The 21,930-nt window shown below is 46.9% G+C and overlaps 1 protein-coding gene across 3 annotated transcripts in view; it reads right to left on the minus strand.

The window, feature by feature from the left end:
- The window catches only part of LOC133341753 (adhesion G-protein coupled receptor D2-like), an 82,067-nt gene that overhangs the window by 39,678 nt on the left and 20,459 nt on the right, over window positions 1–21,930 (minus strand). For all 3 annotated transcript variants that reach the window (XM_061550436.1, XM_061550435.1, XM_061550437.1), the window contains 6 exons: window positions 20,307–20,433; window positions 16,332–16,435; window positions 13,846–13,948; window positions 9,189–9,342; window positions 2,405–2,538; window positions 1,019–1,134 (listed from right to left, as the gene is read on the minus strand). In XM_061550436.1, the coding sequence (XP_061406420.1) occupies window positions 1,019–1,134; window positions 2,405–2,538; window positions 9,189–9,342; window positions 13,846–13,948; window positions 16,332–16,435; window positions 20,307–20,433 (738 nt within the window). The remainder of the gene's footprint in view (window positions 1–1,018; window positions 1,135–2,404; window positions 2,539–9,188; window positions 9,343–13,845; window positions 13,949–16,331; window positions 16,436–20,306; window positions 20,434–21,930) is intronic.

The following is a 21,930-nucleotide window of genomic DNA, read 5'->3' on the forward strand; positions in this document are numbered from 1 at the left end:
AAAAGCTACCACCGTGACCTTGCTAAAGTATATATTTGTGATCAAGAGACAAAATTCGTAGAGATAATGACAGAGAGCATTTGCTACCCTAGGTGGTACTGATGAGTCGTTTTAGGGGCCAATGGCACACAAGAGACCACTGTGCACTGTACTTGGGGCGGTGGCCAGCCATCAGATCGAGGAGAAGAAAATTGCCTCTAGACCTATGGAATAAATTATTTAAAATCCAAGAGACATCATCGGGATTGCAAACGTTGAATTGCTTAAGCGACATCACAAGAAATCAGTTTCCCATGCCGTATATTTTGTTATATGGTTATATCAGCAGAACATAAAATGTCGCATTTAAATAAATGCTCCGCGTCCTAAGGGGCATGTATCTCAATAGACTTTGACCTGATCTAAATAAAGGACATCGAAATTAACCCATTCGTGCATTAATTGTCAAAAGCAAAACCAACTACGGTATAGATTTGGTTAAATGTGATTTTTAGACGTCAGAGGAAATTATGCAAATGTGTTTTCAAATGTTTTACGTGACTCAAGCGCGGTCAAATAAATCATAGCAGTCCACCACAGTCGACTCGATGCACGAGAGGAGTACACACAGGCAATGTCGTCTGTAAAGAGGGTGGTGTACTTACATTTTTTAGAAAAAATCTGCTTTCTATATTTTTAAAGAAAGCATAAAAAAATCAAGGCAGTATAACAAAAAATATACATCCAATTGTAAGGATAAAAAAACAAACTGTCGCAATTCGCCAGCAGAAAATATTTCTTATAAAAACAACCCCCCGCTCATTTATGAACTGTAAAATTTTAACAAACATAAAAAAAACCTACACAGAAAGCCCTCTAAATCTGGAGGTAACATTCCCCCCCGCCCCCACAAACCCTCTAATCTCGAAAGCCTGTCCGTAGTCGTGGAAGCTGTCAGCCAATGACACAAGAACCCTTTAATGTACTCGTCGGTCGGTCTTCGTGGCCCTGGCCGTGCCCACACATGGCGAGGCTTCACCTTATTTGATCGTAGGCCTGCTCGCTGGGACCACTGCTCACGGCCAACATGATGGAGCGCCGCTTGGCCGTTGCCATGGTGATAGCCAGCACCCGACCCAGCACGAGCACGTTGACCTGCGGCGAGAGGACACGGGTAGCAGTTGTGGCAGTAGCGGAGCTAGCGTCCCGATCGGGCTCTCGGCATCGTGTCATAAATCATGCAGAATGAATTGCAAGTCGCTCACGAAGCCGCGCAACCCTTCGCCTCCAAGGAACGGCCCACGGAAGTAGATTTCACAGAGCTATCTGCGAGACCTCTGGCCAACGCAGAAGATGTGACAGCACTTTTGAACGTGCCCTTCCACAGTTTTTCCTCACATGGCAATCTAACTGATATTTTAATTCGCAGAACTGGAATCTCACCAAATCAAGCGCAGGACCAAATTTAAAGCGATGGCTTTCGTGTGCAATCATTGGTGACCGGGGCTGAGAACATAAACTTTCTCCACGCAAGAACCCAGTTGAATCATGGGTATCTGCACCATTTTTTGCACCTAGGATCTTAGCGGAACTGCACGAAAAGGAAATGTTAAAGTTTTTTTTGCACTACTCTGTTCTTGTGTATGATGGCAATCTATTCAGGAGCTAAATGCCAATGTAGAGCTTCAGGAGATAATTCGTATAATTGTGCTGTTCTTCAGTTGAAGGAGCGTAGCCTACGGTGGCTTACGATAGGGTCCAAAGTTTGGGTTGCATTGCTACGATTGCACCGTGGTTTGTCTTTAATTTTACATTCATGAAGGAGATGTGCGCACCGGCCTGTTGACGTTCTAATGCGGTTGATGGTTACACCACCGGTGCCTTCGAGGAGGAATGTCAAAGCCAGGGGGTGCGGCGTTTGGGTCCTCGAATTTATTTGCCAAACCACGGCAGTGAGACTTCACGCGGGAGCAGAATCAGCATCAGAGTTTGTACTGGAGGAATCCGATGAGCTGTAAAGCTCTTTTTCACAGATGTCCAGTAGGGGCGGGTCAAAAGTTTACAACAAACAAAACAAGAACACAATACGAGTGCAAAGTGGAGGAAAGATAAGAAAATCACAACAACAAAAACTATTTTTTTCATTTCACCAGGTAAAGCCCACTGAGCTATAGCTTATATTTCAGCAGTGACTTGGCCACAAATGATAGCTCCACGAAGTAGCTTATCACGCGGACATTTAAAGTAGCCAAATAATAATAAAAAAATCTAAACGCGCTTTTAGTCATCGGGTCTAACCACGGGGGCAACCGAAACCTGGATTCGAACCCAGCTTCTCTCAGCGGTCCCAAGCTCCTAGCGACGTGGCCCAGGCGAGGCGCACCCCCCTCCCTCCCATCCCCAACCAATGCCACCTCGGGCTCACCGCAATGATGAAGAGCACGGGCCCTACGAAGGCCCAGATGACCCCGCTGTGCACGTTGAGCCAGCAATGACGCGCGGCCGTGTAGTCCTCGTGCGCGGCCGCCAACGTGATTGCCACAATCAGCACCGGGATTCCTGAAGCGGTGAGGCCGGGAGGGTGGGGGAGGGGGGTGGCGCAAGCAGAATCAGAATCGGAATCTTCCTTTGTACTGCTGGAGGAGGAAATGCGATGAGCCATGAAGCTCTTTTTTCACAGACGTCCAAGTAAGTGAAGGGGAGGGTCAAAACGTTATAACAACAAACGATGCCAAAAACGCGATAGGAGCGCAACGTATTTTAAAGGTAAGCAAATCACTCGAAACAACTTTAACAAAAAATCTTACCAGGTAAATCCCACTGCGCTCTAAGCTTCTTTTTCAGAAGCATTATTGAACTAGTCATCATTGTTCATTTTTTGGAACGGTGTCTGTTCACCTATAGGGATGTGAAAGCTGGTAAATTATATATACTGTACCCTACCTACAAAGTAAACTCGAAGCAACATAAATTATTTTTTATGAAGGTTGTTAACAATCTTCTTGGTTCTTTCGGTGAAGTCACGTAGAAGGGAAATAATAAAATAATAATAATCAAACATAATAAAATACATTATGTTTTATTTCCCACCTGATGACGGACGCTTGTGTTGCGCCCGAAACGTCGTGATTTATTTTTTATTTTATTTTATGCCTACGTGACTTTACCGAAAGAACCAAAGACAATAAAATAATCATACTTAGAGAAAGGCAAGTTAGATCTATTGGACATGTAATGTCAAAACAAGCGACTGAATATGAATGTGCTTTGAGGAGGAAAATGCGAGGTACAAAAAACCGGGAGAAGACAGCTAATTAAGTAAATAAGCCATTTGAACAATTGCATGCAATGGGGAGTATCTCATGCAAAGTTCTTGGGTAACATCACGGACGGAGATCAATGGAAGGCAATGCTCGCAGACGTATTTGAGAAAGGACGATGGCTCGTAAGATACTTTATTTAATCCGTAGTCTTAAGCCGGGCTTCCGTACCGGAGTTGAGATCGGTTGAGCGACCGAATTGCTCTCGAAATGGCACGATTGGATCACGTGCTTATTGCATATCACAGATTCAGAGAGTCGCTTCGCAGTGATTTTCCTATTTAAATGAGCCCTGAGGTTGGTGCTCACCACCCGTTTACAGCCGTGAGACGTTGGCGGAAATTCCGCGTTCCTATGGCGGGGACGGGTCTCTCCGTAGGCTCCGTCGACGAATTTTTTTGAAAGCAAAACGCTTTTTATCGCGTTCATTTTTTTTCTCTCTCTCTCGATAATTTCGGGGTAAACAAAAGTTGTGGCGCAGGGTTGGGGGGCTGGATAGAAGCGGAGTCAACGCAGATCTTGCGTAAAACTCAGCGACTAATTTTCGTGTTTGGCAAAATGAACGAAACGTGACACTTTTATGCAGATTTAGCCCGTTTAGCTGTTGAAAATTGATGGGAAAGTGTTTCCTGCCGATGTGTGAATTAGGTCTTGAGCCCTTTCCGCATGAAAGGAAATGCACGTTTGTTGACACTGTTTGGAGTACATTACCAATAAACGGCTAGTTAAAAACAATTTGCCGTTCAAAATGTCACATCAAACGTATCGTAAGTTTAAAAGGGGGCAGTTCATTTTTCGGGAAAGTTTTGGATTACATTTTTTGTTCTTAACTTCTAAACCAGGACAGAAAATTAGCTGGCATCACGTAAACCAATTTTTTTTTTAAAATCGCATTTATTTTAGATAAACAACTTTAATAGGATGGCCATAACTGTTCGGCTCCAGACAGTTTATTTTCTGCTACATGAAAAAGGGTCTATATCCAGTGAACCTCATGACCAGTATATAGCAGGGTCACCAGGGGTTGTTATGAACAGAGACCACAATAACCCCACTATGCATCACTTTTGAAAGCTCACAGCACGTTGAGAACAAAATAATGATACCGTTAGCTCACGAGCCCTCACTGACGATCCCGTTACATATCGTACAAAGGATGGAAAATGTACGGCGACGTGAATTTTGCGGGCGGTAGTGTGTGCACGTGTGCTACTTTTATTTTTAAAAAAATTCATAACGAAAATTTTCAATCGGCGTGTTTCGCATACTTCAGGCTGCTGCGTTGCTATGTGCCATTCCTGAAGGTTTTGAGCATTCATCATCGGGCCCTGGGCGATGCGTACTTCCAAGTGCCACCCTGACTATCACTCCGGAGACGTTGCGTGTGAAAGGGAGGACGGACAACCAACCGAGATGTTCCCTGCGCCCGGCAATCAATCAAGCAGGGAGAGAGGAGTCCTAACGCGAATGGCCAAATTTGTCCGACAACTTGAGTATATATATTTTAAAAAAACTATCAAGAATCAGTGGTGTAGCCCATGCTCTGGAAGTTATCAGAATCTTAAATTAGACTGGAGGAATCAGATGAGATATGACGCTCTTTTTCACAGATGTTCAGTAAGGCAGATGCTGCTAGTGACTGGTTCCTGGTGGTAAGTGGATAGATTACAGACGGCAGCTGCGACGTTGACCCCCCAATTCATCACGGATAAGAGCAGTCCCCAGTGCACTACGATTGCTGGAATACTAAAGTTTCAAGTTTCATTTATTAGGTATAGCCCTGTGAGGCATTCGGCTCTTGAATCGGGTGCAACCGCAACAACAACAAAAAACATGAACAAAAAACATCTTAAAGTGAATATGTGATTGAGTGCAAACAGAAAATCCAAGAAAAGACAGCTAAATATTGCAGAAAAAGCACCGTACACCAACACTGTAGCGAGTCTGCAGTCCGTGCACCACCGGATGTATCTTACCAGGGTCCGTCAGCAGCCACAATCAACATTTGAGTCACCTCGTTGAATGGAGGAAAACATACATTGAAACCTGCACAAAATATTAGCCATATCTAAAAAAAATTCTGGCCGATCCCTAGCCATATAAAAAAAACTATTAAACTATTTTTTTTATTTTACCACGGTGCTATATAGTTTGTTCTCAGAAGCCACCTGACCGCAAGTGAAAGTTTAATGCACTTGTGTATCATGCGGAAATGTATAGCAGCCAAATACTTTATACGGATGTTTCCAAGTGTGAAAGGAACTGGAGAAAAATCCACGCGACCACGGAGAGAACGCGCCAGCTCCAAATACGCAGCAGGCGTCAGGGTTGGGATCGAACCCACGACCTCCTGTGTGCCAAGCGAGGTAGTTAACATCTCGCCACCGTGGCATACACCGTAAAGTATGTATATAAGACTACGTGGGTGTCTCTGAAGCTACAGCATCGGGCAGCAAAGTTCAGCGGCTGCGCTCTGCGCGAGGAATCAACAACAGCCGACGTCACGGCGAGAGGGACTGGGGGCGAAGGGAAGGTGGGGGGTGGATTTTCCAAAACAAGGAGGAAAATAACGAAAGTCTCCACCGGTGCAAAAAAAGGAGGGAGCGAAACCTTCCCTGACCGTCCGCTACGAACACGTGCACGCTCTGACACCGGCACGCGTGTGCCACGCGTGAGATCCAGCACGAGGTGGGGGGGGGGGGTGCCGGTTAATCCCCAATGACGCGTGGTGTGAGGAAAGGAGAGAAGAGGTCGTTGGGATTTGTGGTTCTCCTTGGGGTGGTGTGTTTGTTGTTGTTGTTGTTGACAGCTGCACGTAACTAATAAGCTCCGCCAGCAGGGGGAAGGCGTTGGAAAGAATCACGGCGGAGCGGGGATGGCTTAACGACGACTGCAACAACACTGGGGGTTGGAGATTTGTGTTTTTGTTGGATCAAACGTCCATGTAAATGAGTGAATTATACAAAAAGCCTCAATTGTATTACTCTGGGTCGGAGCGATGATGCGGTGACCGGTACCGCCGTCGTGGTACGAACCACGGTGACCCCGAGATTCGAAACCCGACGGCTCACGTCCGTGGAGCGACAAACACACCGGGCGAATATCATGGAAAGGATAATGGAGTGTGTGAGTACCTCGTCTTGAACGGTGTGTCATCACGCGGCTGACAATAACTGGGATTTGTGTTTTTAATGTCCCGGGAAAACTGACAGATAGCCCAGGAAAGCGGCTACCTGGAAAAGCAGAGGATTCTGGGAGAAACCAGTACAGGTGGCGACCCTCAGGTATCACGTGTGTCGAACTTCTTTCGCACCGCACGTAGCCAACCGTGCTAATGGGGCATGATACACAAAGCGTTCCTGGGTGGGGGTGGTGCCCCCCCCCCGCCCCCCGCCCCCCGCCCCCCCACCTTTCACCAAACCGGCATCAACGAGTGCGGTGAAGTATGGTCAAACAATCCGCTTGCGTGTCTGTCTTTGTGTCTTTGTGTCTCCGTGTCTGTGTCTTGTCTCTCTCTCAAAAATGTCACACTTAACTTCTAATTGAGCAAGCTTTGGAAGGACGTAATCAACCAGGCTATGCGTTAATTGTGCGTTGATCGACTCTCTGTGTTGCATTGCATTGCATTTCAAATTTTTTTCTAAGTTTGTTTGATTACGTGTGGTTTCTCTCTCTCTCTCTCTGTGTCCTCGTGTTGTAGTATTTCCTGCAGTCAAGAAAGCTCCAAATCTCTAATTGACATGCTAATTTCTCTACCCCCGCCTCTCTCTCTGCTCCCCTCTTTCTCTATTTAAGGCCTCGACACAGAGGCGTTGTTTCTCTGTGTGCCTGTGTGTCTCTCTCTGTGTGTCTCTGTGTTATCTCTCTCTGCTCATGTGTCTGTCCATATGTCTCCGTGTCTGTGTTTTGTCTCTCTCTCAAATTTAGCAATCTTTGGAAGAACGAATTCAACCAGGTAGGGTGTTGACTGTTATGTTAGCCGACTCTCTGTGTTGTATCGCATTATATTTCTAAGTTTACTAGGTTTGTTTTCTCTTTTATTTGTACCTGATGACGATTGCTTGTGTTGCAATCGAAACGTCGCATGCTATTATTTTACTTATTTTTTCTTTCTACGTGACTTTACCGAAAGAACCAAAGAGTAATCCGCCAGTAGTCGACGCGGCAGTGGATCCACGTGCTTCTCTCGATCGACTCGTCACAACCCCCTTCTTCCCCTCCTGCCTCACATTCGGCCCGCATCCCGTACACCACCGAGCAAAACACAACTCGGTAGCGGGCGGTTCTATTTTTTTTTTCTCGCTGTTTAATTTTATTTGGGAGTCTATGAAGGGAGTCTACAGTTGGTGGATCATTGACCTTCCGCAATCACCTCATCTATATGCAGAGCACTTGACCTGCGCCGCGTGCGACGAGGGGAGGGCGTGAGTGCGCCGCTAAGATTGGGGTTATCCGAAAGGGGCTCGGGGTTTTGACACTTAATGTCCCCCCACCACCACCAGCCCCACCACTACCCCCCCACTCCCGTGACGTTCAATCGCGGCGCTTTTCCGAGTCAATCCCCTCCGTACTCTTGTCGGGACAGACGGAATGCGCTGGGGCGTGTTTCCAATTACTCTGCCCGTGAGTGTGGAGTGTGTGTTTTAATAGCGCGCACACACACACACAAAATCAATATATGCTGAGAATGAAAAACATGATCGCGTGCGTTCCAGCTGACGGGCTTTCAGGAGAGCTTCAGAATGTACCGGTATAGGCTGTCTCGATGTCTTTTGCACTCTTCATGGTTTCCTTTTAAAACATTTGCGGATTATATATTTTTATTCTTGTGACGTATGATTGATTTTTTGTTTTATCAAAGAACCCGCTGGAATGTTTTTAACAAGAACTGCACACACCGATTCTGCTAACATTATTAAGCCATCATTGGAACCTCCTTTGCCAGTTGAAAAATATGATAATTGGTTTTTTACCCTTTTATCTGGCAACAAAACTGACACCTTTTTATTTTTTGTGAGACTAGGCTCTAAGTAAAGCTGTCTCGGGTGTGAACCAATCAATTTCAAGGACAGTGCATACTTTATCAGAGTTGTGTTTTTTGTTTGCATTCCGACCGCAGGTATTGTGGTCAATGCAAACATGACTCCTTGTAAAAAAGGTGTCAGTTTTGTTGCCAGATAAAAGGGTAAAAAACCAATTATCATTATTAAACCAGTCACCGATATCACTTGCACCTGATGTGAGTTGTGGCCATGAATTGAACTCAAGCTCCCACGTTCATAGCACACTGTGCGCTCGCCATCGCAAATTAAATTGTCACGTGGTCTATTATAGTTTCCGCTCACTCAGCCGTTAAGTTAAAGAAGGATTTTCGCAACCAAGTGTAGCAATAAGATACGACGTTTAGCTTTAAACTGTGCCAAGATCCAAGCGGTCAGAATAAAAAAAAAGTTCATCAGAATTCTGAACTCACCGAGTGCCGCGGTAGCGAGACGTTAACTCCCTTGCTTGGTACTCAGGAGGTGGTGGGTTCGATCCCCATCCCGACCCTGACACCTGTACATTTAAAGTTTGAGTGTTCTCTCTCCCCCGTGGTCGCGTGGATTTTTATCCGCGTCCGCCGGTTCTCCCCGCCACATTTATCATCGATGTGCGTTGAAGAGCATTAGGTTGCTGTAACTTTCCACACGATAAGCCACGTCGGTGAGCTATCAATTGTGGCCAGGTCGCTTCTATAAAGGAGCTATACAGCTCAGTGGGCCTTACCTAGTCAAAAAAAATGTTTATAGTTTTTAAGAGTTAAAGAAATAACGAGGCGACGTTTGTCGATTCCGTCGACTGATGCGGTGGGTGGGTTTGGGGTCGTGGTCGTTTTTGGCCCAGGCTCACCCCAGCCGATGAGGTAGTAGTGCTTCATGCGGCTCTCCTCACTCAGGTTCACCGTGACCACTTTGCTCCACAGGAGGAGCCCCTCCACCAGCATCCACATGAACGCGGCCATGAAGAAGAGATGGAGCAGAGCCGTCACAGCCGTGCACGCCACCTACAGCCAGAAGGGAAGGCAGCGGCACGCGCAGAGGCACAGGTCACCCGTGTAGCCGCGGTGGCGAGATGTTAACTACCTCGCCCGGTATACAGGAGGTCGTGAGTTCGATCCCGACCCTGACACCTGCTGTATATTTAGAGTTTGCATGTGGCTAGGAGATGTTAACTACCTCGCCCGGTATGCAGGAGGGCGTGAGTTTGATCCCGACCCTGACGCCTGCTGTATATTTAGAGTTTGCATTTGGCTAGGAGATGTTAACTACCTCGGCCGGTATGCAGGAGGTCGTGAGTTCGATCCCGACCATGACGCCATCTGTATATTTGGAGTTTGCGTGTTCTTCCCGTGGTCGCATGGATTTTTCTCCACCTCCGGTTTTTCTCTCCACGTTTAGAAACGTGCATTTAGAGTATTTTACTGCTATAAATGTCCACGTGATAAAGCCACTACGTTGAGTTATCATTTGTGGCCGGGTTCGTAGTGCAGTACACTAACCACTGCATCACCGCTCCCCGTACTTACACGCTCACGTGCACAAATCTCGTGAAAGCATTTTTACCACTCAGATTGGGGGTGGGTATTAGTGGAAGAATTCTTATTTCTGTTTTACAGCTCAGGCAGTGGCTAAAAAAAAAATCGATATTTCTGTGATTGGAGGTGAGTCAATTCACAAGACAAACTGTACTTTTGGACTTCTTACAAAGTGGTTCCTAGTTTATCTACCCCCGGAGAGATTAAAGGCTGAGTCGCATTCCTACCGGGACTTGAACTTGCATGTTTATGATTGTAAGATGCGCGCTGTAACCACTCTCATTATCTCCATCGTTAACCATCATTATCAGCCTTGGTCGATCTACTGCTGGATGAAGGCCTCCGCAAGCCGCTGCCTCTGCCTCTCACGATCCATTCGATGCAACAACGATCCGCCCAGCAGATGCTCAACATCGCCTGTGATTTCAAACAAACATTCTCGGCGAGAATGTTTGTTCATTGCCAGTGGTTGAATGCAAAGCGTGCGAGACGCAAGTGCGTGACTGAAAGTCACCTTGCAGTTTATTTACCCTGAGCCACGACCAATAATTCACGATGTAACACAATTTTTGTTCCTGGGTAGGAAGTGTTATTTCGTAATTGCTCATGCTTAAAATGTATAGAGAATGGCTATTATTCCCCACAAACTTTGCTTTTGTGAACAGGACAGTGATATTTTGAAATGTACCTATTTTCGATGAGAAAACGGGCGAATTTGTGTATTTTCGTTCGCATAAAGGCAGAAAAAAAACTTACATGTATTTATACAAAAGTAATACAACAATTCCTACAAAAGATTTAGAAGTGAGTAGTTTTTGGAGATGTACGATTATACTGTAAATCACTTTCACGAATTAGGAAATAACACTTACTACCCAGGAAAAAAAATGTTAAAATTTTTGTTACACAGTGAATCGCAAGTAGAGTGTGGATAGGTGACTCAGGCATGAGCGCACAATGCTATGAACCCCAGCCAACGCGAGTTCGAATCCTCTGTCACAGCGAACATCAGCCAATGGTGATGAGTGATTTTTGAACCAGTTCTGTACCATAGAGGATTAGTTAACAAGTCAATTTCTCTCACCTGGAACCCCCCCAGCCCCCAGCCCCCTGTCTGGATTCAAGCAGAGAGCCACCGTACTACAATTAATAATAATAAAACATTAAGGCTCCCAGCATAACACGTCCCGGGGACTTTTCAAGCTGCACATTTGTCCTTGTTATCCCGCGTGGGTAAGCCCGCTGTGATTGCACCGTCTCGCCCCTGCAACAACGTTTGCCCGATGCTCTTTAAATGTCGCAGGTAACTGGTGACCTTCGGGAAGGTCGCATTTCCCCACAGCTGCTGCCCGTCCGTCCCCCGTGACGAGACGGAAGGAAGCCCTGAGCCGGGCGGGGAGGGCAGGACTACTCGCTGTGGGAAATACCACCATTTGACAATTGAGGGGGGTGACTGACTTGATAACTGGGCGGTGGGGGGTGTGACGATGCAGATGTTAAGTCGACGAAATGCAGCGTCTACTGTGTGTGGGACGCTGTAGCCGAGGGTGATAGTACGCACGAATGGATTAACACACAAATGTGACCCAGGTCCAAATTTCCTGCCTGCAGCCCCCACCCCCCCCCCCCACTCAATCGCATCAACTGCAGCATCCTGCCACTGCGTGAGCTGTCTGTCCTGAACGAGGAAGGTAAGAATCTACATGGGTTTTAATCGTAAAGAAGAAGGTCCTTATTCTTGATTCTTTCGGTAAAGTCACGTAGAAGGGAAATAATCTATCTCGTCTGCCCGATTTATATATGTTTTATTATTATTTCCCTTCTACGTGACTTTACCGAAAGAACCAAGAATAGGAATCCCTGCAGTCACGAAAGCTTTAAATCAAAAGAAGGTGCTTGTTAATAATGCATACTTTTTATGCCTCAAGCCTATGACCAGATCACCCTAAATTTGCCCGATTTATATTGGATCTCCAGGTGCTCAGCAGAGCTGAGCCCGGTTCGTAATTGTATGGGTGACCACCACCACCACTACGAGGGCATGCCAGGCGTTGTGGTCGTGGGGCTGCGAGCTGTGAGCTACGGAGACGCAAGCCCCGAGTGTCTCCCCCTCGTGTAGGGCAGCGCGCCCATTCTCTGGGGGGGGGGTTCTCCGGTGGGGTCATCTGGGGGGTTCTCTCCTCCAAACTCCCGTCGCCAATGGGACTGGTGGACGAACATCCCAGACGGAGGCCAGGACCCATCCTAAAAAAAACCTAGTCTTGAGACTCGGGCTATGAGGGCTTTAGAGTGAGGCTGGGAAATCAATGTCCATCTATTCCCCTTTCGCCCGCAGGGGATCTTTAGTGGGGTAGGCTCCAGCGAATTTCTCGCCCCCCTCCCCTCCCCCCAGCTGCATAGCCGTGACCCTGTTTAAAGGCGGGGGTTGGTGGGGGGGGCACGGCAAGGCACAGTCAATGTTAAACAAACAGTTAAACTAATTTGAAAGCTAAACAGAATGAGTAACGATACGATCTGCCTTTGTCTACCGTGCATTGGTCTCTAGCTCTCTCACCCCCCCCCCCCCCCCATGTGTGTGTGTGCGTGTGTCTATGTGAGCAAAGGGCTAAAGCAAAATAAAACGCCGCTGGTGCTCGTAGATTTCGCAGCAACATTTTTTTATTGACTTTGAGAATTTGGAACGGGGGTGGTTGGAGGGGGGTAGGGGGGGGGGGGCTCTGCCATCTCTTAACCCCCCCCTCCCACGCTAACGGGACTGCCGTTGTACAACCAACCGGTCTTCTAGGTGGAGGTGGTGGTGGTGCAGGTGAATTCATTCTACAGCGCCCTTTGTGAATCCACTGTTGGATGAAACCCCCCCCCACACACACCATGTTGGCCGTGGAGGATGTTTGACCATACTTCACCACGCTGGTCAGTGTGACTTCGTGAGATTGGGGGAGAGGAAGGGGGCGAGGGGGGAAGGGGGTGTAATCAGGGCTGGTTCAGATATCATTCGCTACTTTATTTTCGGGGTTGGATGTAATTGGCGTGAGCCTGCACACGTGTGTGTGTGGAGCGGTTAGCGCGCTGCGTTACGAACCCCACTACCCGAGTTCGATTTATGCTCACGGCCAACATCAGTAACGATTATCTGAACCAGTCCTGGGTCTCCCCTAGGTCGACTCAACCTCAAATGAGTAGTTGGTGCGGTGTGTAAAAACTTCACCACTTGGGAGACAAAAGTGTCCAGGCACGGCGTTGGCCAACCACCCCCTCGTTTTGCCGTTCTGGCCTTCATAATTGCTCACTGACAGCACTTGCCCCAACAACCTGTTAAGGCTATACGGGGGATCTTTGTCTTTGTGCGTTTTGTCCAGCGCCTTCTCATCTCAAGGTGAAAGGCGCTTTAGAAGTGTACATCATTATCATTTTATTTGGGTCTTTCGGTAAAGTCACGTGGCTTTACCGAAAGCCCCAAACGAATATGAATTCCTGCAGTCACAAAAGCTTTGAGTCAAGATCATTATTATAATTATTACTGATGGCAGCCTTGGCCAGGAATTGAACTCTCGCCACTCGGCTCGAAGCACGGAGGGGACGTGTACCCTCACGATTGGAACCTCTTCATCTTCTTTGTTCTTTCGGTAAAGTCACGTAGAAGGGAAGTAATAAAATAATACAAATAAAACATAATAAAATAAAATAATTATTTTATTATTTTATTTTATTATATTATGTTGTATTATTTTCATTATTTTATTACTTCCCTTCTACGTGACTTTACCGAAAGAACCAAGAAGATGAATCCCTGCAGTCACGAAAGCTTTAAATCGAAACATTGGAACCTCCTTTGCCAGTAGCAAATTATGATAATTGTTTTTTTAACCCTTTTATCTGGCAACAAAGGGGGTGTAATCAGGGCCGCAGATATTGTGGTCAATGCAAACATGCCTCCTTGTAAAAAAAAAAGGTGTCAGTTTTGAGACCTACCCTGTTCGTGGTGGTGGAGCCACTGCACAGCAGCACGATCTGAGCTGCGGTCAGCGCGAGGAAGAGGTTCTTGTGGATGGACGTCCGGTCAGACTTGGGGATGCTGCGCACGGCCACGCGCATAGAACACACCGAGGAGGGAGATCGGACGGAAACAAGTTGAAAATTTCGACACTTTTAGACGCGTTTTTGTCGAAAACAGGTTTCGGGTTGGAGTGAGAGGCTGCAACGGTGAGCACGCCACGCTATGAGCCTGGGCGAACCGAGGCTCACTGATTGTTGTTGTAACGCTCTTACCCCCCCTCCTCCCCCGACTGGACATTTGTGAAGAAGAGCTTCATAGCTCATCGGATTCCTCCAGTATGAATACATCCTCTGATTCTGAACCCGAGTTCGATTCCCGCTCAATGGTTAACATCAGTGCTGAGCCGAGTGATATCTGAGTCTCTCCCCCCCCCCCACGTCCCCCCCAACTTTCACCAAACCTGTACTGACCAGCTTGGTGAAGTATGGTCAGACAACCCCAACCGCCCAGGTCTACACGTGGTGCGGAGGGCTTCATCCAGCAGTGGATTGTCAGAGGGCTAAACCTTACAGTTATTCAAATGTAATTATTAAATAGATTTCATGACAAAAAAAAACATTTTGCAGTAGTGCAATTGGCCAAATATAAACATTCTACACATCATTTGTCTCATTCAAATTAAGTAACTGGTTAGCCAACTCGGGAAATCACTAAACAAAATGACAGCCCTTTGTCAATCCGCTGCTAGATGGAGCTCTCCCTGACACCCCGGCGGTCACGGGCGCTGCTTGACTATACTTCACCATGCTGGTTGACTATACTTCACCATGCTGGTTGACTATACTTCACTATGCTGGTCGGTGCAAGTTGGTGGAGTGGGGTACGAGGGGGGAAAGCATCGGTTCAGATATTACTCGCTACTATTGTTCTCATCATCATCATAACCGTTTATTATGTATTATTGTAATTATTTGTACCATTCCTCTCATGCAGTGAATCTCAAAGCGCCACGGCTGGGAATGGAACTCGGTCCACTGAGCTCACAGCGCAGCGAGCGAACAACTCGGCCACGGTTCATCAGCATTTATAATGAACTCGACTTCACGACTGTTTGTAAATCCCCTTGCCACACAGGTTTGGAACTTGCAGTCAAACGTAGACTTTTCAGCGCCGGCATAAGACCCGACCACCTGTTTAACAAATCCTCTTCTCTCTTTCGTTCTCTATCTCGTCTCTTTAAGGCTTTCTCTCCCTTCTCACCGATTCTCCTCCGTTATAAGCATGGCCCTATGAGATCCATTGTTGAAGGTCTCCTTATGAATCTAGTTCATTTATTAATTTTTTTTGTTTTGGGGGTAGATGGCCGTTCTTTCAGAGCAGGTAGAGAGTGAGAGTAGGAAAGACTGACTCGTGTAATCGAAGACCACTTTTTGCAGTGCCTTGTCCATGAAACAGAAACGAAACCCCGTTGAAAAGCGTTGAACTTGGAAACGGGTTCTGAATTGATATCTGAATATTTAATGACGAGCCGAGAATTCGATGTTTTATTTTTCTAATTACCAATTGTAACAAAAACTAAAAACTTGTGCGGTAGAATTTTCAGCGTGAGCCCATTCGCCACATGGCTGTGGTTAGGTAAAAAAAGAATATCTTTCCTGTGTACATTTTCCCCAGATATTCTGAAAATGGTATATATATATTCTTGGATCTTTCGGTAAAGTCACGTAGATAGGTTCAAAGAAAATAACAAAAAATAACAAAAAACAACGACGTTTCGATCGCAACACAAGCGTTCGTCTTCAGATGTGACTTTACCGAAAGACCCACGAATATTAATTCCTACAGTCACGAAAGCTTTAAGTCATGGTATATATATATTTATAATTGCCGCAATTTTGCTAAACAGTCATGTCTGCTGTCAGTAATATTCAGCAGTCGGGAAAAAACAATGGCACGGACCCTATAAACTTGGCTTAAAAACACACACACGGCATATTTGTTTAAACATAAATTAAATCCTGCGTCCGCTGCAGATTGCCGCGACGCTTTCATCGAAACTTGGGCAGGCAGCTGAGTTTTGGCAAAACATCGAGGCCCGTGAGTCTCGAACAAGAGACCAAGGGTGAGGGGTGGGGGGTGATCGCTGCCCTGACAGCGTGGCTCTGTTCCACGTGCGTTTGCACATCCAAATCTGGAAGTTTTGTAACTTTGCTGAAACAAGCCGGCTCGTACGTCTGTAAAATAAACACGTGGACTGGATGCACAACGTGCGGTGATTTGCTTGAGTGAGTGTGTTGCTTTGACGACAAGTGTGATGAGTAGGTGAGTGAGTGTGCTGTTGTGACTGCCAGTGGGGTGAGCAGGTGAGTGAGTGTGCTGTTGTAACAGTGACCATGGTAGTAGCGAGGAGGCGAGCGGGCGGGCGGATGAGTGGGTGGGTGTACACAAAAAGGCGTCTCACTCGAGCACGACAAAGAGCGTCAGGGTGACGACGAGAGCGCAGAGCGACGCTCCGGACCCGACGAAGGTGAGCACGTTGAGGATGTCCTCCTCGGCGTCTGTCCGCTAGATGGGGGGGGGGGCGCACAGGGGAGCGCTTTTATCTCACGCAGAGTCACGACCACACTCACCCACTCCCGAGAATACCCAGAGAGTCGCCCCTGGCCACCACTCCGCTCTCACCCCACTCAACTCCCCCTCCATGCACTCTCCTACCTCTTCCCTCTCATCTCACTCAACTCCCCCTCCATGCACTCTCCTGCCTCTTCCCTCCCTCTCATCTCACTCTACTCCCCTCCATGTACTCTCCTACCTCTCCCCTCCCATCTCACTCTACTCCCCTCCATGTACTCTCCTACCTCTTCCCTTTTATCTCACTCAACTCCCCCTCCACACACTCTCCTACCTCGCCCCTCTCATCTCACTCAACTCCCCTCCACACACTCTCCTACCTCTCCCCTCTCATCCCACTCTACTCCCCTCCACGCACTCTCCTACTTCTCCCCTGTCATCCCACTCTACTCCCCCCCACGCACTCTCCTACCTCTCCTACCTCTCCTTTCTCATCTCACTCTACTCCCCCTCAAGCACTCTCCTACCGCGCCCCTCTCATCCCACACTACTCTCCTTCACGCACTCCCCTACCTCTCCCCTCTCATTTCACTCAACTCCCCCTCCACGCACTCTCCTACCTCTTCCCTCTCATCTCACTCTACTCCCCTCCACGCACTCTCCTACCTATTCCCTCTCATCTCACTCAACTCCCCCTCCATGCATTCTCCTACCTCTCCCCTTTCATCTCACTCTACTCCCTCTCCACGCACTCCCTCACTCTCCCTGCTGATCTCACTCTACTCCCCCTCCACATGATCTCTGCTCCAGAAATCAACGCCTTCTCTCGAGACCTCCACTCGACCTTTGTTCAGTGGGACGTCGCTCATTCTCTTCTGCTGCCCCCAAGGCCTGAAACTCCCTCCCCCCAGTGATCTGTGCAGCTGACTCCCTGCCCCTATTCAAGTCTAGGCTCGAGACCTCTCCTCTATTGCTCTTCCTATGACTTGACTGCCTCTCTTTATTCAAATACAAAAATAAACCGACACACATTCAGACCCATTTTCCATATGAAGCCTAAATACCATTTTCTGTAAGCAACATGCTCCGATAAAGTTGCATTTTGATAATAATTATAACTTAGTACATTTGGTACTCATGCCCTCCTTGTCGCGCAGGGCTGTCACCCAGGCGCTATGTTACACAGTGTGGAGTAATTTCAAAGCAGGGGGTGATGTTGCGACGTGTAATCCCAATTGAATAATTTACAGGTAGATAAAAAAAATGTGCACAACGACATGGCGCACAATGGCTTACGCTCTTTTCGAATGCCGCCACGGGACCTTTAACGCCCACCGCGAGTGAAGCAGACGCCGTGTAGTTTACGCTTGATACACACCGCGCAGCATTATCCAGGGCGGCCTGTCGGGGTCGAACCGCGAACCTCTAGCAACGAGCGGCGCTACCAAAGGGCCACGTCACAGCCCGGCTGCTGCCTCCGCCGCCGCTGTATAAATCCAAACCGTATAGCGCTCTCTTGTTGTGTTTTAAGAGAATGATTTGTGCGTATATCACGGGAGGCTGTAAAAGCTTGTCACGCTGAAGGCTGAGCAGTGGGAACTTAGGGCGGGGGGGGGGGCGGGAAGTTTGTTCATTCAAAGAAAGTGTGCAGAGAAACAATGAGCTGCACATTCGTCAGCTGAGACAGAATCACGCCGTTTTACAGCCGAGTCAAAGGGGCCGCGGTCAATCGCGCGAGCGGACCGCCGCCGCAGCGTGGATTTTTACGATGATATTTTATTAACAATTTTTGTTATTATTATTATTATCATCGCCGCAATGAAATGCTGTTTGGGACGTCGTGAGCTCCTGGCAATCTGTGAACCCGGATCCTCCGTGGGCCTCGCTTCAAAGCACGTGCCAAAAAATGCGAACATTGCCTCCTGCAAGGCGGACAGGGCATATAAATCGAAGCTCTCTCAATGATCTCAGCCCGGGTGCCAATAAATGCTCGCGATAAACCTGTCGCGGAGTGAATGGCCGCGCATGATTTGGTCATAGGGCTGCAAATGGGCAGTGGCTGGCCGGCTGCCCGGTGCAGCATTGGCAGAGGTTCCATCCATGGGGCTCTTTGTTGCACCGGGTTCGCACGTGGCCTGTTAGGCGGTGGTGGAAACGGAAATTTACAAGTCACGATATTAAACCTTTCGATTTAAAGCTTTCGTGACTGCAGGGATTCATCTTCTTGGTTCTTTCGGTAAAGTCACGTAGAAGGGAAATAATAAAATAATGAAAATAAAAATAATAAAATAATTCTCACGACGCTTCGGCCACAACGCAAGCAGCCGTCCTCAGGTGACAGACATATTCTTCACCTGAGGACGGCTGCTTGCGTTGTGGCCGAAACGCCGTGAGAGTTATTTTATTATGTTTTATTTTTATTATTTTATTATTTCCCTTCTACGTGACTTTACCGAATGAACCAAGAAGATATTAAACCAGTTTGTCCGGACAGCCTGCGTTAGCTGCCATTCCCTTCCGTGGAAATTCTGCCGTGTAGGCATAGGAATCGTTCTGAAAAGTGCCGTTGTGACGTGCGTCCCATGTACGTAAATTTCCACCACCGCACAAGGCGGAGGAAAGTGGAAACGAATGACAACCTACGGGCTATCTGCCCATGGATAGTGATGATGATGATGTAGTGTAAGATTTGCTCTGCTTGTGATGATTCGTCGTTGATCTGATCCGTGATCCGTTAACCCCGCTGGGTACTCACTGCCAGCCACTCGTCTCTCTTCCTTCCTCCTCTTACCTCTCTCTGAATGTCCCTGCCTCCAGCCCTTCGTATTTCCCTCTTGTCTCCTAGATCACAGCTCTAGGCACTTATATTTTCACATGGGCATCCCGGTCGCCTTCATTCTGTGGACTCCGGCTCTCTTTTGTTGTTGTTGTTGAAAAATACAAAATGGAATGGCCAAAGGTTCCGCCAGTACCAGAATGGCAGATACTGCGGATTAAATTGGCAAAAATTGGAACAATGAGGATGAAAAGGTCACTCTTCCTTTTAACCGTAACTGGTCAAACCTTTTGCTGGCGTGAAAATCAAACGCCGGATTTTTTTTCCCGCAATGCAAAAGAAGTAGGAGAAAAAAAAAAGAATCGGATGATGTCGTGGGGTTTTTTTTTGAGCCACTATAAACAAACACCGTGAAAAATAACACGTGATAATAAACAATAATAAATAAATAAAATGTACCCGCGTACATTGAATTAGTAACAGCAAGGTGACATTTGATGTTACAGCTCGCGGTGCAAAATAGAAAATTAAAAAAAAATAAAAATTGCGAGCTCTAGAAGGTCAGCGCGTGCCCGATGATGAAGGCAGAGCGGCAGTAAAGAGGAACTCGTGAACCACGGAGCAAAATATCAAATTGAAAATAAATTAATGTAACAACATTGGAAATAAAAATTGAACTTGCATTCCCGGTGCGGCTCTGCGCTGGGTGTGGATGGGCGCGTGTCTCGCCGGCCATGCATGCTGTATGAGGTTGCCACCTGTTTTCATTTTCCCAAAGACCGTCCCCTTTTCGAGGTAGCTGTCCTGGGAAATCTACGAGTCTTCCGGAACATTAAAAGCCCCGGCTTTTATTGTCACTTGCATAATAATAATAATATTAATAATCCACAGCTCAAGAGGCCTCATTTACATGCATCTTCTCCCTTCGACTGCTATTGTGCGATATTATTCTTCCTCGCGACATGTGCTGGATTGTCTTTTTTAATATCCCTGAGGTGGCAACCCTCGGTATTATATACGGGCAGGAAGTGATGTAAATCGGACCGTTGTAAACCGGATCCCGCCTGTGTAGAAGGTGCACCGTCGTACCTCGACCTCCACCACCTGCAGGAGCACGGCGAAATTGGTCGTGTGGTTGCAAAAGCACGACGTGGACTCAGTGCCGGTGCGGATCAGCTTGCAGCCTTTGTCTGACCAGCCGCCCCCCGATCCCATCCTGGAAAGGCAGCCAGCGAACAGTCGTCAAAATATGAGAAATAATAATAATAATAGGTTTTACCATTGCTGGCAGTGAAACAGGTATTCATATTCTAGGGTCTTTCGGTGAAGTCACGTGGATAGGTTCAAAGAAAATAACAAAAAATTTAAACAGGTGTTAAGATATTCTTGGTTCTTTCGGTAAAGTCACGTGGAAGGGAAATAATAAAATAATATATTTAAACATTCTCCCTTCTACATTCACGGAGAAGGGAAATAATAAAATAATAATAAATATTTTTACAATAAAGATATCTTTTTATTTTATTATTTACCTTCTACGTGACTTTACCGAAAGAACCAAGAAAATGAATCCCTGCAGTCACGAAAGCTTTACATCAAAATTTAGGTGTTAAGATGTTCAAAAAGGTCTGCATTAACCACACATGGTTGTGGTGACCATGCAAACAAGACATGCTCTGATAATGTGTGCATTGTCTTTGAAACTGATTGGCCTACACCAGAGACGGCCTTGTTCTTTATGGCCTCGTCTCACCAGCGTCAGGTCAGAGAACGCCAAAAGACGAACAGTACAAAAACAATGCTCTTATCAGAGCATTTATAGCTCGGGGCGAGCAGCTATACCATGGCAGACCTTTTGATACTGGCAAAACGGTATCCCATGAGTCGTCAAAATGCACGACTCGCATGGCCGCATGCCACCCGGAATGACAAAACACTGAGTTTTGGGTTTTGTTTACGTTTTTGTTTCAATTAGGATTTTTCCACAATTTCATCCCAATGGTGCTATCGGTGATTATATCATGAGGCAAGGAAAGTCTGCATTCGGATCATTCGCAAAACAGCGCTGACACTCTGTGTGTGTCTTTCAGATTTATATTAAAACACTGTTGTTTATGCTGTTTTCAGTTTAGCTGTGGCATGGGTTTCTTGTAAATAATAGCGGGTTTTGCTCTTGTTAGTTTGTATGTTCCCACCCTACGATGTTTTGTAACGGCCGCCACTGCTGCCCTTCTTGGGCTGTGGTCTCCGAGTCTCTATGCAACTCTATAGATCCCTAAGAATACGTCATTCTATGTAACTATATGGATTTGTGTGTAACTCTGTCCTTGTAACAGAGCTGCTAAGCTCAATGAGGTCTTCCTAGCTGAAATAATGCAGCCTGAGTCACAGTGCAACCGGGGCCTTAAATTTAACTTGATCTGTCTGGGTCAGCGACCCAGCAGATATTTCCTTATACCGCACACCGCATCCGGTAATGTATACCTTTTGCTATGGCTGTGGCTACTAGTCATGGTGCCTACTGAGGGCTACTGGCGACCGACCAAACATGTAGTGAGAAATTAAGTCCGAATAGCACACTTAGATCTGAGAAAATTGCTCACGGAAGTGGATATTACAGAGCTGCCACAGATATCTTCCAGTGACCTCTCGTCCGCCCACTCTTCCTCTTGAGAGTGATAATCTTTGTATGACAATCGAACCAACATTTGTA

The sequence above is a fragment of the Lethenteron reissneri genome, chromosome 12 (genome assembly GCF_015708825.2).
Source record: "Lethenteron reissneri isolate LAM-NWPU_2019-01 chromosome 12, ASM1570882v1, whole genome shotgun sequence".
Lineage (NCBI taxonomy): Eukaryota > Metazoa > Chordata > Hyperoartia > Petromyzontiformes > Petromyzontidae > Lethenteron > Lethenteron reissneri.